This window comes from Lepus europaeus, chromosome 3 (assembly GCF_033115175.1).
Source record: "Lepus europaeus isolate LE1 chromosome 3, mLepTim1.pri, whole genome shotgun sequence".
NCBI classification, from domain to species: domain Eukaryota; kingdom Metazoa; phylum Chordata; class Mammalia; order Lagomorpha; family Leporidae; genus Lepus; species Lepus europaeus.
In genome coordinates, this window is record NC_084829.1 from 30,529,167 (window position 1) to 30,550,155 (window position 20,989).

The window sequence follows — 20,989 nt, forward strand, 5'->3', positions numbered from 1 at the left end:
TGTGAGCTTGAGAGATTTGCTCAACTTCCTTGAGCTTCTGGATGCCTGGTCTGAAACCTGGGAAGGAGCACCTTAGGAGAATTACAAGGAGCAAACAACACAATATACGTAAAGAGCTTGGTACAGGGTGAGCACTCAGGGTGATGATGAGTTGGGAAGAGCCTCAAAGAGGGATGAGATCCAGGTTTCTGCCTTGGGGCAGATGTCTAGGGATGTCTATTCTATAGACAAGGCAACTAAAACAAAAAGTTTGATTGATGAGATGCAGGAAATGTATTCTTTACTCCAATAAATAAGAGGGACCCCGGGAGAAAATGTAATCTCAGGCGTTACCCGATCCTCTGTGTTCCCCAAAGTCTTTATTCCTTCAAGTGGAAGCATGTACCCGCATGACATGATCTTGCTTGTCCTGCTGTCTTCTGGAGCGAGGTTTCCTGCAGCCACCACAGATCTGTTATGGGAGTTTTTGAATTTTTTTATCTTGAATTAAATTTACAGCTGATTAGCACAACCCAGCTTCCCACATCTTTAGACATCAATTGCTGGGGCAGGTGCTGTGGTCTAGTGGGTAAAGTTGCTGCCTGCAGTGCCGGCATCCTATATGGGCGCTGGTTCAAGTCCCAGCCACTCCACTTCAATCCGGTATCTGCTATGGCCTGGAAAAGCAGTAGAAGATGGCCCACATGCTTGGGTCCCTGCACCCACATGGAGACCCAGGAAGAGGCTCCTGGTTCCTGGCTTCAGATTGCCTCAGCTCCAGCCATTGCAGCCATTTGGGGAGTAAACCAGTGGATGGAAGACCTCTCTCTCTCTCTGCCTCTCTGTAACTCTGCCTTTCAAATAAATAAATGAATCTTTTAAAAAAAAAAAAAGTCAACTGATATGTTTAAAACAACTTTATATGGAATATGTCAAAAACTAAAGAAAAATTAACAAAAAAATGAACAAAACAACAACATGTTTCTGCCAGTGGTACTCTGAGTTAAGGTTTTTTTTTTTTTTTTTTTTTTTTTTTTTTTTTTTTTTTTTCTGTTTTGCCAGAGAACAGCTGAGTACTGCTGACATGCACAAGGAAATATATTTCTATTTCCTGCAGTGTCTCACTTGCTGCACACACCATCCCAGAAGGGTTAGGATATGAATGTGTGGACCAGTAACAGGCAGAGGCACCACTGAGGCTGGCATAATGCCCAGGCCCTGTGAGGACTGCGTGTTCAGAGAAAGAATGGGTAGGAGGAAGATCACTAGCGGGAGAGGACACGGAGGTAGTGAGGGGTTCCCGGGAATTCTGCTGAGAAACAATCCACTGCCTACTGCATGGGCAGTGTTTGGATTTGTGGTGCAGGAACCAATCCACCCCTTCAAGTCAAATGATAAACACAACACTGCACCTGGGTTTGCTGGCAGAAGCAGTGTGTGGAATGCCCTTAGAAAGCCCTGCTAAAGATAAGCTCAAAATAAGTTATAAAAACACAAGAAAGGCCCCCTCCCCTGCCAGGAGACACAGCTGGAGGAGCACAACCCCCAGAATCCCAACTGCAGAACCATCTAAAAAAAGACTAAACATGAATACTTTAAAAGTGGTTAAAGAACTAACATGAAATGAAATGAAAATCTGCTGCAAAGAATCCACTTGAACTTCTAAACATCAGTCTCATGGACGTGAGAAAGGGAGCCGACTGGGGACACAGAGACAAGGGGATGGAAAGGAGAAGCAAAGCTGAAGGGATGTGGAGAGCAGAATGTGAAACTCCAAAATACGCTTAATGTGAGTTCTGGGAGGAGACGGGAGATAATGGGGAGAAGCCCCCTTCGAAGTCCTCACTGTTGTCACGTGTACGTGTCTCCCCGCGGTCTGTATGTTTAAGGGTCATCTCAAAGGTGATGGGGGTAGGAGGTGGGGCCTGGGGAGGTGCCGAGGCCATGAGGGCGGCAGAGTCCTTATGAATGAATAGGGTTGGTGCCTGATGAAGAGGCGGGGGCCTGTCCGCACCATGTGAGGACATGGCGGGAGGGAACGAGCCTCGCCAAGCACCCACTCTGGTGACCCCTTGCCCTTGCCCTGTCAGCCTCTAGAACTGAGAGAGGAAATTGCCGGTGTGTGTGAACCATACAGTTTGTACTGTGTTGCAGCAGCTTGAAAAACCAAGACAGTGATCTTGCCTGTGGCTCCTCCAGAACTGACAGGAGAGACACTCAACCCACCACCCTCACCCGCAGACGCAGGGATGGAAGAAAACAAAGCTAAAGAGAAAAAGCCAAGCCACAGCTGGAGAGAGAAGAGACGGATTCCTTGCGAGGAGCCGTGGAGCTGCCAGCAGACTCCTTAACAGAACAGCAGGGGCAATGCAATAGCCCCTTCCAACCCCAGTGGGAAAGTTAGTCACTGAACTAATGTTTATTCTTGGCAAAACCATAGCTCCAGAAAAGGATGAAATGGAATGCCCAGAGCAAGAAAGGCCACGTGCTACAAACCTCTGCGGAGAGATCTGTCAGGAAGGAAATCAAACCCAGAAGGAAGGGGCGGGGGGCAAGAAGCCTGGATGAGAAAAGGAACTGACAACCGTGTATATAAGCATAAGGAAGCACTGGCTCTATCAACAGTGCAGCAGAGACACAGGCAGGGCGTTAAAACAAGGTGTGCTCAAGATACTGCTCAGCTCAAAACTGGAAGGAAAAAACATTATAAAACTTTATCTGTGAAACCGTAACTAAATTGTTTAAACTTTGCGCTGTCAAACTGTAAAACATTACCTTCTAAAAAATCACGTAGAAGAATATCCTCATGAGCCTGCAGTAAGGAAGGAGTTCCTAAGAAGAGAACACTCCCTACAAACATGCAGACTGATAAAGGGCTTCCGATAACTAAAACACCAAAAAAGGAGTGGCAGGGCAAGTCACAATCGGGGAAAGGCACTGGCACCATATGTAATTGACAAAACACTCAAAGGAGAGTCTATCAAGAACTACAGATCAGCCTGTGAAAGACAGCCTGAAAGAAAAATGAGTAAGACCACCAAGAAAGGAAACTCAGAAAAAGTAACCCTATAAACAGACGGCAAACCTTCCTTAGCGATCAGGGAAATGCACATTAACACCACAGCGAGGGGTGGGCATTGTGGCCACTGCCTAGAACACTGCATGCCACACCTGAGTGCCTGGGATGCAGTCCCACCTCCAGCGCTTTTTTTTTTTTTTTTTTTTTTTTAATTTGAAAGGCAGTGTTAGAGAGTGGGTGGAGAGAGACAGACGGAGAGAGACTGATTCACTCCCCAAATGGCTGCAACGGCCAGAGCTGGGCCGATCTGAAGCCAGGAGCTTCTTCTGGGTCTCCCATGTGGATGCAAGGGCCAAAGCACTTGGCCATCTTCTGCTGCTTTCCCAGGCACATTAGAAGGGAGCTGGATCAGAAGTGGAGCAGGCAGGACTCGAGTCAGCACCCATATGAGATTGCTGGCACCACAGATATTGGCTTAACCAGCTGTGCCACAGCACCAGCCCTCCACCTCCATTTCTGATTTAGCTTCTGGCTATATATATGGGCCTGGGAGGCAGCAGATGATGGCTCAAGTACTTGAGTTCCTGCCACCCACATGGGAGACCAGATGGAGCACCTGGCACCTGGCTTTGGCTGACCCAGTCCCAATTGTTGCAGGCATCTGGGGAGTAAACCAGCAAATGGAAGATCTCTCTCTGTTTCTCCCTCTCTGTCACTCTGCCTTTCACAATAAATAAATAAACTTTAAAAAAAAATGAGATTTGGCCAGTGCCGCGGCTCAATAGGCTAATCCTCCGCCTGCGGCGCCAGCACACTGGGTTCTGGTCCCAGTCAGGGCGCTGGATTCTGTCCTGGTTGCTCCTCTTCCAGGCCAGCTCTCTGCTGTGGCCCGGGAGTGCAGTGGAGGATGGCCCAAGTGCATGGGCCCTGCACCCCATGGGAGACCAGGAGAAGCACCTTGCTCCTGGCTTCGGATCAGCGCGGTACGCCGGCCGTAGTGTGCCGGCCACAGCGGCCACTGAAGGGTGAACCAACGGCAAAGGAAGACCTTTCTCTCTGTCTCTCTCTCTCACTGTCCACTCTGCCTGTCAAAAAAAAAAAAAAGAAAGAAAGAAAAAGTGAGATTTGATTACATATCAACTAGACTGGTATAAGTTTACAAGACAGATATCACCAAAAATGGAGAACACTGAGAAAGTTCACATCAAAGTTTGAATTGGCACAACTACTTTTTTTTTTTTTTTTTTTTTTTGACAAGGCAGGGTGGATAGTGAGAGAGAGAGAGACAGAGAGAAAGGTCTTCCTTTTTGCAGTTGGTTCACCCTCCAATGGCCACTGCGGCCAGCGCATCTCGCTGATCTGAAGCCAGGAGCCAGGTGCTTCTCCTGGTCTCCCATGCGGGTGCAGGGCCCAAGCACTTGGGCCATCCTCCACTGCCTTCCTGGGCCATAGCAGAGAGCTGGCCTGGAAGAGGGGCAACAGGGATAGAATCCGGCGCCCCAACCGGGACTAGAACCCGGTGTGCCGGCGCCGCAAGGCGGAGGATTAGCCTGTTAAGCCACAGCGCCGGCCACAACTACTTTCAAAAACAGTCTGGCATTACCTGGTAAAGCTGAAAACAGGCCACCCTACGACACACAATTTCATTCTGTGTGTATCCTGGAGCAACTCCTGCACACGCATAAGAGGCGGAATAAGCTATTCTTGGCATCAGGAAATGACAACATCACAAATGCAGACAATCCCAGAAACAACAATATCTCATCAGATGAAGAGACATTGCAAAGTAAAGCGTTCAGGGGTTTTGTCTTGTTTGGGAGGAGGAGGGGACACTGTGGAACTGTGTTTTGTTAATTAAATGAAGCAGTAAAATTTTATGGATAAACAGAAAAAATCAAAGGGGTCTTCAAAAAGTTTATGGAAATGAACATTATGAAAAAATCTATGCAAAGATTTAAAAAAATTTTGCACAAAAATAAGCTTATTTTTAAATTCCATTTTCATAGTTTTTTAAAAAAAGTATCTTTGTATACTTTTTTTTTTTTTTTAAGACTGATTTATTTCTTTGAAAAGCAGAATGACAGAAAGGGAGAGAGAGAGAGATTTTCCACCCTCTGGTTCACTCCCCAAATGACCGCAGTGGCCGGGGCTGGCCAGGCTGAAACCAGATCCTGGAACCCCATCTGGGCCTTCCACCTGGGCAGCAGGGGTCCAAGCACTTGGGCCATCACCTGCCACCTTCCCAGGCTCAGTAACAGGAAGCTGGAAGGGAGGCAGAGCAGCCAGGACCTGGAACTCAACCCAGCACTCTGAGATGGGTCTCTGGCTTTGCAGGCGGCAGCTCCAGCCCCTGCCCCTTCGTGTACTTTTTGAAGTACTCTCCTGTAACTTCCAGATCAGGAGAGGGGAAGCATGGACTAAAGAAAGCTCAGTCATTCCTGCAAACATAAGAAAAAAGAGAGAGAGGGCATAGAAAAATAATGGCAAATAGAGATCACAAAATGATATGAAGAAAGTAACTGATCCATCAACTCATTTGCCAGGAGACAGGTTCATAGATTAGAGAAGAAAAAAAACCCAGCTCCATTGTTTACCAAAGAACTAATGAAACAGTGCTAGAGAAAGATTCCATGTGCTATATCTGGCAACAATAACCAATGAAAGTTAATACAACTACATCAGTGGCAGAGAAAATATACTTTAATTAATGAAAGAAGTAGTATTAGATTAGAGGAGAAAAGGACACTACATTCTGGCTGAAGTGACAATCTATTTGGAAACTAAAAATTCTAAGTTCTATTGCATTCACTGACAGTTACAAAAAGAATTTGATAATTAAACAATCACAGTAGCAGATTTATGAACATATCTCTCTCAATCACTGATATTAAAGTAAAAAAATTACTAAGGACATTAAATGAACAAGAAATGAAGTTATTCTAATAAAGTTACAGACATTTAAGTAACAAAATACTTCATCTAATGGGCATATATAGGACCTTGAACTTAACAATAGAAATGGCATCTTCTTGAGCACTCAGAAGCACTTAGAACAATGACCTAGACATAAAAACAAAACAACCAGTATCGCTGTCAAAGCAAAACATTACATTTTCTGTTTTGAAACTTCTTCCACCTTCTCCCATGAGTTGGTTAAGCTTCTGGCCTACCCTTTTCTCCTACCACTGACCCGTAGAATTCCTGGGACTAGACCCGGGGATGTTGGCTCTCCTAAACAGCAGTTGCTGGTGAAAGGAGTTTCAGAAAGAAGCAGGGAGCAGCTCTCTCTCCTGCTGCTTGCTTGATAAGGCGTCCAGCCAGGAGCACTAACAAGAGCATCACAGCTCCGGGCATGGAGCCATGCAGCAACTTATACCTGTAATCACTGCTGTTTTTTCCTGTGACCATAAAAACCATTTTTGTAAATGTTATTTGTAACAAAAGAATCTTTCAAGATGCCTCAAGCCCAAGTATTATTCTGCTCTGTAGAATCTGACAAAACGTTTGGTCTTTAAAGTGTCTTCCATTAGGTGATTTTCTTTCTTGATAATAATTGCTCTGGGAAGATTTGAATAAACATGTTTTCTGAAGGTACGGATGTTTGCAAGATTTCTTGCTTGGTCAGAGCTTCGAAAACTACCTACCTTTCTCTTTGAACAAAAGCATAATAAAGTTGCAGCTGACAAAGCTTTTTTTTTTAAAACTGTGTCTGAGTGATTTTCACCTTGTCAGTCATGCAGCCAATGACCTCTGACCACAATGTAATAAAGATCAAAAACCAAAGGTAATTTAGAAAGCCTACACACTTTCAACACATAAAAATGTACTTCTAAATTATTTGTGGACCAAAGAATCTTAAAAAAAAAAAAAAAAAATTAAGCATTGCAACTGAAAGACAATGAAACATCCAAGTGGAGAGAGTATGGCTGCAACAGCAGCTGTGGTGCAGGTCGGGGAGGGCATCACCAGCCAACTCACGGCCCAGGAGGGAAAGGGAACAAACACCAGGCCTCCTCTTGCCCCTGCCCTCTTACCTCGCACAGGTACCACCCCTTCCCTAAACGCAGTCAGATGTCAGAGGGCAAGAAAGCCTGGTTGATACACCCCACGGATACATTCGTCCTCACATGGCACACAGCACAGTGCACCGAGCACAATCCAACACAGCCCAGGGCCCCTCCACCTGGGCCTAACAATTGGGAGACCTGCTAATTATTAGCACCCTTCTTGCTTTGGGGATGAGTTGGACCTGCGCGCCCCACCTCATCTTCCATCCCCTCCATGCTGACACATCCATCAGCCCCTCCTCTGCTTCTGCGCCCATGGTACCCCAGCAGCACTGGATGCACCCAGCCCCAGTCCCCTGCCAGGGCCTTCAGTTCCATGCCCTGACTTTATTGGGCTTGTTTCTGCTTAACTGGCTGCTGTTTCTGATTCTTTCGCTGACTCTTCCTGCCTGGCCTACTTAGATGTTGGGATGCCACAGGGGCCTACGTGGGCTCCCTACTAGTTTTGATCTTCACACTCACTCCATGGCTTTAAAAGCCCACATGTACTTTTTAATCCCAAACCAGCAGCAGCTTCAGCCGATTAACTATCTCGATTTCTCCACTTAGCTGTACAGAACATACACATTAACATGAGCAGAATGGAACTCTGACTTATCCCATCCGTACCTTCTAATCTACTCCTTCATCATCTCTAACTTCCATCTTCACTTCCTTGATCAAAGCCAAAACCTAGGAATCACCATTTCTTTCCTTCTACCCACTCCATTCCTTCTAACTAGTACACCTTGTTGACTCTGCCCTTCAAGCCTGTTCCAAACTGGTTAGCCTCTCTCTCTTCTGCTATCACAACACTCAGAACCACCACCACCCATCTCACTCGGCTTGCCAAAGCCTTGCTCTGGATTCCCTGAGTCCTAACTCTTCCATTTCTCCAAACGGATAATTTAGAAAAGCGATTCTATCACCCGTATTACTTTTTCTAGCACACTATGCTTGGACATTTCGTACTCACAAGGCTGATTTCTCCCTTTTAGAATGAGATCTCCTTGAGGAAAGGGACTTTTTAAAAGCTGATGCATCTCAAGTGCCAAGAACAATGGCTCCCACGTCGTAATGATCAGTGTTGCTCACTGTATTCAGTCACACTCCTCTGCTTCTGTGCTTTAGCAGCTTCATGTCACACTTTAGAAGAAACCCCTGCACTTTTAGCCGGTCCAGAGGCCCTGCAGGGCTCACCTCTGCCCAGCTGGCCACCTTCCTCCCTGTCACTCTCTGCTCTTCTGTAACCGCTCTCTAGACAGTCTCTCTGTAGCCAGCTCACCCCTGCCTTAGGACTGTGCCCTCCCCACTGGCTGTTGTACTCTCAGACTCCTCTTCTCACCACTCAGCTTTACTGCCGTTGTCCCAGAGGACACCGAGTCCCTCCATCACAGTCCTGTTCTGGCTCTTTGTATAGTGCAAACTGCTGTTTTATTTTTTATTTTAGCTTGTTGCCCATCACTCTCTGCTGGCACATAAGCTCCATGAGTATAGGAACTTGGCTAATCTACTCTCTGCCTTACCCTAGAAATATGCTAGCACACCACAGGCACTCAGTAAGTAGATTTCAGAGATGTAGGAAGGCTGCAAATAACATGTTTGAGAGGAAAGAAAAATCGTCAAGAAATACTTCAAGAAGAATGAATGGGCCCACTGAGTTAATCAGCCTGATGCAGGGAAACCTCATAAAAAATCAAGAGGAAGAGGAAAATAAAACCCTAGTCCATCAGAAACAAGCAACAGGCCAGATACAAAGGGTCGGGAGTCAAGGTGTCCCGCCAGAATTGTCAACAGCAGTAACAGATGCCAGGAGGCAGTGGTGCAGTGCCTTCCAAAAGTCTAAAGAATCATCTGCAACCAAGAATCCTGAACCCAATGAATATGAAAATGGCATAAAGTATTTCCAGATAGCCGAAATTTTATTTAAAAAAAAAAAAATCAACCTCTGCGCAGTCTTCCAGGAAGCCAGTGAGTGACGCTTCACCAGGGCGATGTGCATTAAGAGGGAAAACACAGGCTCAAGACGCAGCATCCATGCAGGGCCCCCATGATGACGGGGAAGGGAGGTGCAGGAAGCTGCACGGTGCGGCAGCAACTCCCTCAGATTCGAGGCCTTGGGCTTCAGGAGAGATGCACCAAGGCTACACTGAACATTTCAGATGCCTGACAACGTGACTTTGTGGTTCAGTAGCAATAAAGATGTAGGAAACACTGCAAAAGTGTGGGAGAGGAGGCAATTAGCAACTCCTGAGAAGACAAAACATTGTTCACAAAGGAAAAGGAAGCATGCCCTTATGCGTAGCCCAGGAGTAAACAGCTTCTACCTGGACTTAGCAACGCTGATGCTGAATACCTGTTTCATCAGTGTTAAAACCACACTGAAGGAAAGAGTGGGGAGCATGAGTGTGGTGGGCAATGCAGTGAACAGAAAGCTGGGTACCCTGGAAATCAGGGGCTAACGCCCAAACTCAGGTTACTGAGGAAACACCAGGGCAGCCAGCTGGGGAAGAGGGCGGGACAGGGAACTGTGCTTTTTTTTTTTTCTTTCTTTCTTTTTTTGGTAATAAGCACTGTAGGAATAGTTAACGATATGTGCAGCTATAGTTTGTGCAAAACGAAACAGCATGAAAACAGGAAATAAGAGAAAATTTAAACAAGCCCCCAGATGAGAGTACAAGAAATATGCTTTGTTACTAGTATAAACCTAGAGGTAGTTCTGTATAATCCTCCCTTTCCCATCTTTAAGATGGCAATTTTAAGAAACCAGCTAGAGTAAGAAATGGTTAGCTAACTGTGTGGGGACAAGATTGAATCTCTGCAGATATTTCCTTTGGAGTCTTTTAAAAACACCTCTCACAAGAACCAATCCACAGAGATAACTTACTGGCCATGGGTCATGGCTGTCGCTCCAAAGTCACAGGCTCTGGATCCTTCCAGGGAGCCCCATCTCCCAGCTGTGGAAGCCTCGTTAGCTTCCACTCCCTCTTCCTTGGGGCGCTGTGGACTGTGGGTGTGCCAGGCTGGATGTCACCCTTCTCAAGGAGCCATCCCATGCTCCAGATGCAGGATCTCAGCTCAGGGCACCACGGTGGGAGAGGAAGCCACATGGAGCCATGCCAGTACCTCGTCAGCGTCCCAGGGGAGGCTCTTCTCTGGCAGCTTCTAGAAGGAACTGCATGTTGGCAGAGGACAGAGAACACCAGAATTCCAGAAAGAAGAAACTCAGGGCTACTGCTAGCAATGGAAGCTTTGTGGCCAGGCTGAGAAATCCTGGTGACACCTGTTATAATAAAAATACTTACATCTGTATACACACATCTCTCGCTCCAGGCCATTCATTCAATAAATCTTTATTGAGCACCTACTCTGTGCCCAGCACTGCACTAGGTGCCAAGAATAGTACAAGAAAAGTCTAAGAGATGGCAGCCGCCCTCCAGGAGCTTACAAAACTAGAGGCAAAAGATGTACCAGGGACTCAGGCAGCATGTGATATGTACAAAGTGGCAACTCTTGACACATGCGGTGGCCATGGAACCACAGCAGTGGGGAGCAGGGCACAGGAATTAAAAACCTGGATAAGCAGGGGACTGGCAGAGCACTCGGAATGGCTAAGAACAAAGACTGGGACATTGCTTTTGCTGGAGCAGGGAGCCCGCTGTAAACTGCGGGGCCCTCGGGGCACCTGGACAAAGGCCGGGGCTTGGGTGGGATCTATGGTTAATGCGGAAATTTTGGTTCCTCCTTTGACAAGAAGACCTGGTGGGCTCCTGAGGACTCCTGCCTCCCCTCGCCCCACACCACCACCTTCCCTCTCCAGGAAGAGGAACCTGGCAGCTGAGTAAGGCTAGGGGACGACAGCTCAGCAGAGAACAGTCAGAGGGGGCTGCTCTACTGGGTGTCTGCCCTGTTGTTTTCAGATGCGCTGATCAACAGGAACTTGAGTTCCTGGGACTTTGGATTCTTGAGAAACCTCCCCTCACGAGGACCCTTACACAGAGACAGTCTTTTGGCCACAGATCATTGCCAGAGCCCCTCCTCCTTAGCTACAGGAGCCTCCTAGCTCAGCCCTGGTTTCAGAGAAGCATGGAGCCTGCTCTCTGGATCTCGTGGGGCGATGATAGCCCCCCCCCCCCCACAGGCCAGGGAAGCCCCCGTGACCTTGCATCCTGCTTACTTTCAGCATTTTCAGGTATGTGGGGGTGCCGGGTCTGCTAAACGCCAGGGAAGGTGGGCACTGAGTGGCTCTGGGCCAGGGGACCCAGAGGGACTCGGAGACAGCACAGTGCTCTCAGGCAGGACCGAGTGGTCTCACCGGCCCACCTGGCACAGGCTGCCTTCCTGGGCAAGACAGTGCTGCCTCGGCCTGGCAGTCAACAAGAGAGTGCACAACCCAAAGGAAAGGGCTGCGGGGAGGAAGGGAGCCTGAGACGCCCACAGGAAACCAGCGGGAGGAAGAACCAGATGGGGCAGGACAGATGCAGCAACAGCACTGAGGCCTCATGGGGCCCCCACCATGGGGAAGTCGGGGGAGGGGAGGTCCAGTCCCCAGTCTCCCTTGCTCCAGGTGCTCTGGCCAGGCTCCCACCCCCACCGCACCCCCGTCAGAGAGTTCTGGAATCTGAGAAGTAAAGCATCTGTGGATGTGGCCATGGGCAGGTGTCAAAGCTCAAGGTCTCAGCAGGAGGCGTGTTCCTGGCCACTTGAGCCACAGGAAGGGGACCAGGCGCCGGGTGAAGGTGGCAGTAAAGGTGTAGATGAGTTCCTGTGACTCCGCGTTGGTGAATGTCACGGTACCCCCTTCATAATCCAGGGCGATGCCCACTCTTCGGGGCCGCAGCGCGGGGAAGAGCTCGGCCTCGGGGCTGGTATTGGCCCAGATGCCTGAGGAGGACAGGCGCAGCGCCCACACCCCGTCCTCGGGCCGCAGGGAGAGGTCCCCCTTCCTCTTCACAGAGTCTCTGGCCACTCCCACCATGCAGCTCTCCACAACTTCCTCGTCCTCCTCCTCCTCCTCCTCTTCCTCCTCACCCAGGGACTCCTCGTCCTCGTCGGTTTCCCAGTCATCGTAGCCGTCCCCATAGCCAGCCTCCTCCTCCTCTTCCTCCTCCTCTCCCTCTTCTTCCTCATCGCCCTCCTCTTCGTCCTCAGACCAGCCCTCCCTCTCCACCTCCACTTCCCAGTAGACCTTGCCCCAGGTGAAGCCCTTACTGCCCAGCACCCCTGGCTCACAGTCAAACTGCTGGGGGTACAGGTAGGCACTCTGGTACAGGCTGCTGTAGGTCACACACTTCCAGTCCTCTGACAGCTGCAGGTAGCCACTGGCCGACTGTGGGTCCAGGGTGACGCTCACTGTGGGGACAAGGGGACAAGTAACAGCGTCACTGTGTGCACAGCAGGCCTGCCACACAGCACAATCCGAGGGGCACAATTCACCTCCTGGTCCAGCTGCACAGTGCCTGTGGGTTTGCAGTGTACACAGCAGCGGGGGATGAGGTGGAGACACCGCTGCCCTAGGGGTGGCCCTGATGCTTCCTCGGAGCACAGGAGCTGCTTGGTTGGGCAGATGAGAATGAACTCAGCCGAGGGCACAGGTTGGGGTATGATCCGTGAGAATACAGTAACCACACTGGGGCAGAGAAGGGCCGGCTATCACGTGGAGGCCTCCCCTGCTGACTAAGGAGTAGTGGAGGGGCTGGTGCTGTGGCATAGTGGGTAAAGCCGCCACCTGCAGTGCTGGCATCCCATATGGTACCAGTTTGAGTCCCGGCTACTCCACTTCCAATCCAGCTCTCTGCTATGGCCTGGGAAAGCAGCAGAAGATGGCCCAAGTCCTTGGGCCCCTGCACCCACATGGGAGACCTGGAAGAAACTCCTGGCTCCTGGCTCCTGGCTTCGGATCAGCTCAGCTCCAGCCGTTGTGGCCATCTGGGGAGTGAACCAGCAGATGGAAGACCTCTCTGTCTCTCTGCCTAAGCCTCTCCCCCACCCTCTCTTTCTCTCTCTCTGCCTCTGCCTCTCTGTAACTCTACCTTACAAATAAATATATCTAAAAAAACCAAAAAACCAGAACAATGCAAGGGGAAGGAGAGGGTGGCCTTAGGTCACCCGCTGGGAAGTTCTCCCTATCACAAGAGAAGGGGCTGCCCCAGGATCGAAGGGAAGCCAGACACTCCCTGGGACCCACGTCTGGACACTCACCTGTCTTATACTCCAAGTCTCTCAGCAGCTTCCCTGTGGAGCAGAAGGACAGCAGTGACCCTCAGCTCAGCACAGTCCTGGGCCCATTTCTCACTCGGGCCCCATTAGCTTCATGACAGGGCCGCATCCCCGAGACCCCAAGCAGACAGACACAACAAGCAGCAGACGTGGGGGGAGGGGCTGGAGATGGCAGCAGGAGCCGGGCACTCTCCAGGCGGCAGCCCCCGGCTCCCACCTCCTCCCCAGCGCTCTCCCCGGCCCCTACCTTGGAATTCCCTCAGGCCTCGCTGCAGAGACAGGAGCTTGTCTGAGAATTCGCCAGTCCTTTTCTTAACCACCCGGGCAATGGGCTTCCCAATCCAGAACTTCTTCCGTGGATACCTGGAGCGATAGATGTAACCCCCGGCTGGCATTCAGCCCTCTCGCGCTCCTCTCAATCCTCACGACAGTTATGAAGGAGGCAGGAAAGGTCTGATTATCCTCAACCAACAGACAGACAAACAGGAGCCCAAGGACACTATCTGAGCCAGGCCTCAAGGCCACAGGCAGAACCCACAGCCGGAGTCCACACCAGGCTCCCACTGTTTCCATTCTGTGCTGCCTCAGGAAAAGGGTAGCAGGCCAAGAGCTGAGATCACACAGAGAACACACACAGGTGCAGAGCAGGTGTCCAATCCCCAGGGATGCACTCCCGTACCCGGATGGTCACCAAGACAAACAACGGGCCATGAACCATATCACTCCCCGTTAATCCAAATGGACATTGTGAAGTTAAAGGGGAAGGGACACAGACACGGAGGAGTGACGTACACGGTGCAAAGGAAACTCTTACCTGTTCAGGAAGTCTCTGGTGTCCTGTAAGGGAAGAAAGCGCAGCATGAAACGAATGGATTAAGACTTCATTCCTCCGTACCCAGCGGTATATGAGAGCACAGGGCAAATGTCGGCCCTTCCTTACAGAGCTGATATTCAAGCTGAGGCATTGGGTAAAACAACCAGAAAACAAAGTAACCGCAAGGACAATAGCACCTGGAGACGGGGAATGACAGGGCCAGCTCAGAGGGGTGGCAGGAAGCTCCAACTCTGTTCCGTGTACAAGGAAGAGACCCAAACGGTTGCCAGGAGGGAATGACTCACGTGACCTGCTTTACAGGTGGCTGAGACTGCCAAGTGTACTCCGGGATCCCTTCCTCACCCCACCTCCTCTTCTTTTTCAAGATTTCTTTACTTATTTGGAAAGCAGAGTTAGAGAGAGAAAGAAACAGCTCTTCCATCCACTGGTGTACTCCCCAAATGGCCGCAACAGCCAGGACCAGGCCAGACCAAAACCAGGAGCCTGGAACTCCATCTTGACCTCCCATGTGGGTGCAGGGGCCCAAGGACGTGGGCCATATTCCATTGCTTCCCCAAGTGCAATAGCAGGACTCAGAAGCGGAGCCCAGATAGGATGCTGGTTTCACAAACAGCCTCTAAACCTGCTGTACCATGATGCCAGCCTCCCTTCTTCCTTTCTTTTTTGTTTTTTTTAAAGATTTATTTTATTTATTTTGAAAGACAGAGTTACAGAGAGAGGTAGAGTCAGAGAGATAGAGGTCTTCCATCCACTGGTTCACTCCCCAAATGGCCACAAAGGCCAGAGCTGAGCCAATTTGCAACCAGGAGCCAGGAGCTTCTTCCAGGTGTCCCAGGCAGGTGCAAGGGCCCAACCACCTAGGCCAGCTTCCACTACTTTCCCAGGCCGTAGCAGAGAGCTGGATCAGAAGTGGAGCAGCCGGGACTCGAACCAGCGCCCATATGGGATGCTGGTGCTGTAGGCTAGGGCTTTAACACACTGCACCACAGTGCTAGCCCCCCTTATTCCTTTTAATACTAGAACCCCTGGGGTTATAGCTGGGCAATGACCACCCAGGAAGACTGCAGATCTGGTCATGTGACAAAGTTCCAGGCAACAGCCTGGGTCTTGTCCTTCACAGAAGAAAAACTGCTTCCGCAGCCAGCAGGGCAACCTCAGCCTACAGCAATCTACATTTCCAAATAACTGGAAGATCCTGAAGGCTCCCAGCAGGCAGAAATGCAGAGATGAAGTGCTAATGACCCTGATTGATCATTACACATTGCATACATGCATCACACTTTACTGTTCCCAATAAAACATGTACAAATTCTATGTGTCAGTAAAAAATTCTTTACTTCCTCTTTTCCCCCTGCCTGAATTTTGGACATGAACAGTGAACTCATCTGTGACCACACAGCTGAGGACACCCCTAACAGACGGAACAACCAGATGGGAGGCAGACAACTCCCTGGATGCCTTCAGAGACAGCCACTCTGACAGCTCAAGAGACACTGAGACAGAAGCAAACGTCCGTCTTGCTTGAGTCACCTGTAAGAATGGCTTACGGAGGCAAAGGGGATGCTGCAAAGCAGTCCAAGGGCTGTTGCTATGGGCCAGGGGAGAGACAAAGATGGCCTGAATGAGGGCGGCGGCAGTGGAGACAAAGACTCAGCTGCGCACACCAGTCAGGTGCTGCTGTCTGGGTGACGGGAGACAGGCGGCAGGACAGGGTAATGGGAAGGGCGTCCTTGTCAGATTTCCTTTTTGTGAGTCTGAAGCCTCCATAAACTCTGTACTAACTGATTTTTACCTTCCTTTGCTTCCCCAGGTTTTCATTAAGTGCTCCCTAGGTACCCAGTACTGTTCTAGAAGGTTGGAAGAGCGCAGTAAAGAAAGGGCACAAGTCCCCAGCCACGGGAGCTGGCATCTTAGCAGGGGAAGCAAGCAATAAGCAGCACACCGCGTCAGTCAGCGATCTGCGCTACGGACAAAAGAGAGCCGAGTGCAGGGGAACAGGGCCGGGGGCAGGCGGCTTTCCTGAGAGGCTGACGTCTGGGACACAAATGGATCCACCAGGGGGTGGCTGCTGCTGACTGTGTCAGAAAGTTCCAGAACTGTGGGTTCTGCTCCAGGGGAGACAAGACAAGAAGCCAGAGCCACACCCAGGCCCCTACCATGAAGCTGATGCCCAGCTTGGGTTGCAGGTTTCTGGCAAACCCCTAACCTGTTTCTCGAGACAAACACAAGGGCACTTCAGAAAGTTCATAGAAAATGAAATTCAAAGACAGGCTTATTCCGGTGCTAAGACTGTGGAATCCCTGCAGAGTTTTTTCCATACTAAATACTTTTTCATGAGCTTTTCAGAGAGTTCTAGTACGTCCAAGGCAGCTGCAGAGAGTGAGACAAGACTGGCAGCACATGACGACCACTCTGCTGAGAACAGTGGCGTGAGGAAGCAAAGGGATGGGGCAACAGCTGGCATGCAGAGTAGGCGGCCACGCAGGCACATTTTGTGACATGAGGGTCACTGCTGGAACAGCAGAAAAGGAGAGGATAATACAGAGGGCCTATCTAGGGGTTAAATGCTGTGAGCAGTCCGGGGAGGGTGGCCCTGAAAGCACCAAGAGGGGGACAGGAAGCCTGGGGTCCCAGCCTACAGTCACACACACGACCTCCAGAGTGACTTCCCTCACCTCTGAGATGCCTGGGGCCATGGTGAGACAGGTAGTGAGGGTGAGGCTCTGAACCCCAGCAGTCTCCAGCCTGGGGCAGTTGGTCATCAGCAGAGGGAGCACTCAGGAGGTTCTTCACAGTTGTCGGTACAGACAGCAACCAGCAGCAGGACAGGCAGAGGTGCAGACCTGCCAGTGCCACGGGACCCTGCAGGGCCCACCCAGGACTAGCCTGAGAAGGCCACTGGTATCTTCTAGGACTTGCCTGTTAGCCCCTTTAGCATCTTCTGGGTGCTCCCAGTCCAGATTTCTGCCCTACCTTTGATGTCATCTTTTGAAAAACTTTTTATTTATTTACTTGGAAGGCAGAGTGACAGAGAAAAAGAGACACAGAGGTCTTCCATCCACTGGTTCACTCGCCCAGTGGCCACAACAGTGGGGGCTGGACCAGGCCAAAGCCAGTAGCGAGGACTCCATCCAAGTCTCCCATGTGGGTGGCGGGGTTTCAGGTTCTTGGGCTATCATCCGCTGCATCCCAGGTGCATTAGCATGGAGTTGGATCAGAAGCAGAGGAACTGGGACTCAAAGGAGCACTCTGATCTGGGCTGCAGGTGTCCCGAGCGGCGGCTTAACCCACCTGGCCCTGCCATCACTTCTGCCAAAGGTCTTTTTCACACATCTGCCCTGCTGCTTCCCCCTCTCATGTGCAGTCCTCTGCTGCTGTTGGATCCTACTGGGGGGGGGGGGGGGCTTTATAATTGTCCTTTGATATTCAAATAATCCCTCAGAAAATCTCAATGGTAATTAAGGGTTTAGCTGTCTAATTCCCTTACAGCAAAATCAACACACAAACCCACACATAAAACCTACCTGTAGGGGCTGGTGCTGTGGCACAGCGGGTAAGTCTGCTGCCTGCAGTGCTGGCATCCCATATAGGCACCAGTTCAAGTCCCAGCTACTCTACTTCTGATCCAGCTCTCTGCTATGGCCTGGGAGAGCAGTAGAAGATGGCCCAAGTCCTTGGGCCCCTACATCCACATGGGAGACCTGGAAGAAGCTCCTGGCTCCTGGCTTTGGATCGGCTCATCCCCAGCCGTTGCGGCCAATTGGGGAGTAAGCCAACGGATGGAAGACCTCTCTCCTTCTCTCTCTGCCTCTCCTTCTCTCTCTGTATAACTCTGACTTTCAAATAAATAAACATTACCATTATAAAAAACCCTACCTGTAGCAAGATTTCATGCACTGGTTTTAGGTGTACCCCTTTCTCTCTCTCCCTTCCCCTGGCCCACCCCATTAGGGGAGTGCTTCAGTTTGAGAGCTGTGAGTCATAAAGGCAGGGCCTCTGCCTCAAGGGGGGCTCCCATGGGTGGATTAGGCAGACTCGTGGTTTCAGCGCCCACCAGTATGCCCAGTCACCATGCACCTCTCTCTGTTCCATGCATAACCAGCCACACACTCGCACGTGGCAGCAGTGGCTGTGGGGAACGATGGATGGTCCCTGAGAGGAAAGAAGAGGCACAGGGACAAGGGGAGAGGCAGCAAGTGTCCCACATAATGAGAATGGGAGGGCAAGAGGCGGCAGAGAGACACTGTGGACACGAGAGGAGAGAGCAGAGCGCAGGAACCAGGACACCCGGGCTCAGACTCTGACCTGACTCCTGACCCCGCCCCACAGCCTGTGCCAAGCCTCTCCCACCCCCTGGACCACGGCATCAGCAGGGACGGACTGGAAGAGTCCAAAATCCCTGCCAGTCCTCATTCAGTGCATCTGAACCCACAACAGTGAGAGGTAGGCAGAGCCGCCTCTTCCCACAGCATGAGCCGGCACAAACACTGGGGAACTTGTCTTGCCCTCTCACTCCTCCTGGCTATGGAACTGCCCCGCCAACAGCCAGCCCTGGCCACTCTAGACCATGCAAGCAGGGGAGACCATCACATAGCCCCCCTCCCAGCCCATGAGGATGGAAGGAGTCCTCTCTCCTTCCAAGGGCTGCTGAGCCCTGTTCAAGGTGAAGACTCCTCTACCAGGTGCCAGCAGGAAGATGTGACATCATTCCTTTTTTTTTTTTTTTTTTTTTTTTTTGACAGGTAGAGTTATCAACAGTGAAAGAGAGAGAGAGAGACCTCTGTCTTCCTTCTGTTGGTTCACCCCCCAAATGGCCACTATGGCTGGCAATGCGCCGATCTGAAGCCAGGAGCTTCTTCCTGGTCTCCCATGCGGGTACAGGGGCCCAAGCACCTGGGCCATCCTCCACAGCCCTCCCGGGCCACAGCAGAGAGCTGGACTGGAAGAGGAGCAACCGGGACTAGAACCCAGCACCCATATGGGATGCCGACGCGGCAGGCGAAGGATTAACGAAGTGAGCCACGGCGCTAGCCCCGTGACATCATTCCTACTTGGTAACCAGCTCTCCATCTACAATTCTCGCTTTCTCGGTGTCAAAGGTACTTCCTCCAAGAAGCTTTCCCAGGGAACCTCATCTGCTCTCCACCTTGTTCTCTGATTCCAGAGAAAACTTCGCCACCTCTGCCTTCTTTTCCTAGTTGTCCATCTCCTCCACACCCTTCATGGCCATGACAGAGCCACCGCTCAGCCCTCCGCCAGCCAGGACACCTTTCTTCATTTCCAGAACCATGAGAAGCCCCCACTCAACAGGTGTCCCCAGTGACTGCTGGAAAAAGGGCTTGTGATGGTAGCGATGAGGACACAGGCCCGTAACAACTGCCCTTTCCATTTCTACAGTATTTTTAATTTTTTAAAATATTTTTGGTAGAGCCTTTATTTTTTGAACTTATCCAATTTTATGCTCATGTAACCCTTGGCACGAGAGGGGAGGGGAGGGGCACCACCCTCGTGTTTCAAATGAGGCCGAGTGGCGGTGACTCCCAAACCTGCTCCCATGGCTGCCCATCTGCCCTGGGCTTCTCTCTCACCTGCATGAGCTCTGCTGCCGGCTGCCGTGCCTTGCCTTCCAGCTCCGAGATGACCAGTGCCAGGCGGGCGAGCTCCCCGACGCCCCGGGTCTTGTACTTCTCCCGGCCCTCCACAAGCTCCTGCTCCAGCTTCGCCAGCTGCTCCAGCAGGTGCTGCTCCCGCTCCTTCAGGAACTGCTGGCCCTGCTCAAACTCCGCCACGATGTACTTCCTCTGGTCCTGCAGCTTCTTCTGCAGCGGGCAGGGAGGGAGGGGCAGGGACATCTCTGCCTCAGGGTGGGGACCCCTCTGGGGTCCGGCACTAGAGGCGCTCAAGGCTGGCTCTTCCCCCACTCCCTACTCAGGAATTCTACAGCATTTGGGGTGGGAGAAGCTAAGGGGAGCTCCTGGTCTGCCCTTCTCATCTCAAAGAAGACACCAGTGGTGAATCAGTGCAGGTCATGCAGCCACTGCAACCAGCACCCAACTCCGCCTCACTGGTCGGCCATCACCTGTTCCAGGTAAACCAACATCCAGGGGCCCTTGAAGGAACCCTCGGGCCTCACTTGTGGCTGTCTCACCTTTTCCTCCTGGACAAAAATCTCTATGTTGCCTCTTCCAGGGAGCTTTGCTTGATCAGTGTCAGCCAAGCCAGATCAATCCTGTCTTCAGCAGCAGCCTACGCTCACGCGTGGAATATCTACGTGCACCCCTCCCTGCCACGCAGGACAGTGCCATTTCCTCAGTGCAACCAGAGAGTCCGTGCTCACTCATCACATCCTTTCCGACTTCCAAACCTCGCTGCCCACTCAGGACGGGGGTCTGCTGCCCAATGCAGGGATGGAGGCGTCCGTGCACAGTGAGGGCTGGGGTATTCTCTGTGGCTTTACACTCTTCCTCTCCTAGAGCCGGGCCTACCCCAGCATCCCTCCACTGCTCACCTCCCCACACACACACACACGCTCCCTCGGAAAACTGGAACCACCTTATCCGTTTGCTCCTTCCTCATCCCATCTCCAATCACGCACAGAATGCACTGTTTTCTAACCGCTGGCAGTCACAGGCAGTCACTGGACACAGCATCACCAAAGCCAGCCAGGCCTTAAGCTTTCCCTCTCATTCTTACCCGGAGCCGGTTCCCTCCTACTTAACCCACCCGCTCCCCTCCACTCTCAGCAAAACATGTCTTCTCACACCCTGACCCCATTCCCACCCCCAGCCAAAAGGAACAATGCCGTCAAGCCGGCCTCGGCCCCCTGGCAGGAGACGTGTGCTTGCAGCTGACGTGAGGGTCACGCAGGAGGGCAGCCCACTCACCTGTCAG

At 51.1% G+C, this 20,989-nt stretch overlaps 1 protein-coding gene across 3 annotated transcripts in view; it reads right to left on the minus strand.

Annotated features, from left to right (window-relative positions):
• Positions 1–291: 291 nt before the first annotated feature.
• The window catches only part of TRIM26 (tripartite motif containing 26), a 36,916-nt gene continuing 16,218 nt past the window's right edge, over positions 292–20,989 (minus strand). For 2 of the 3 annotated variants that reach the window (XM_062185543.1, XM_062185549.1), the window contains 5 exons: positions 19,687–19,917; positions 14,078–14,100; positions 13,511–13,626; positions 13,246–13,278; positions 5,681–12,396 (listed from right to left, as the gene is read on the minus strand). In XM_062185543.1, coding sequence (XP_062041527.1) covers positions 11,714–12,396; positions 13,246–13,278; positions 13,511–13,626; positions 14,078–14,100; positions 19,687–19,917 — 1,086 coding nt within the window. In that variant the 3' untranslated portion in view covers positions 5,681–11,713. Of the gene's footprint in view, positions 452–5,680; positions 12,397–13,245; positions 13,279–13,510; positions 13,627–14,077; positions 14,101–19,686; positions 19,918–20,989 lie in introns of those variants that run through there. The other variant, XR_009865404.1, reaches the window with a different exon arrangement.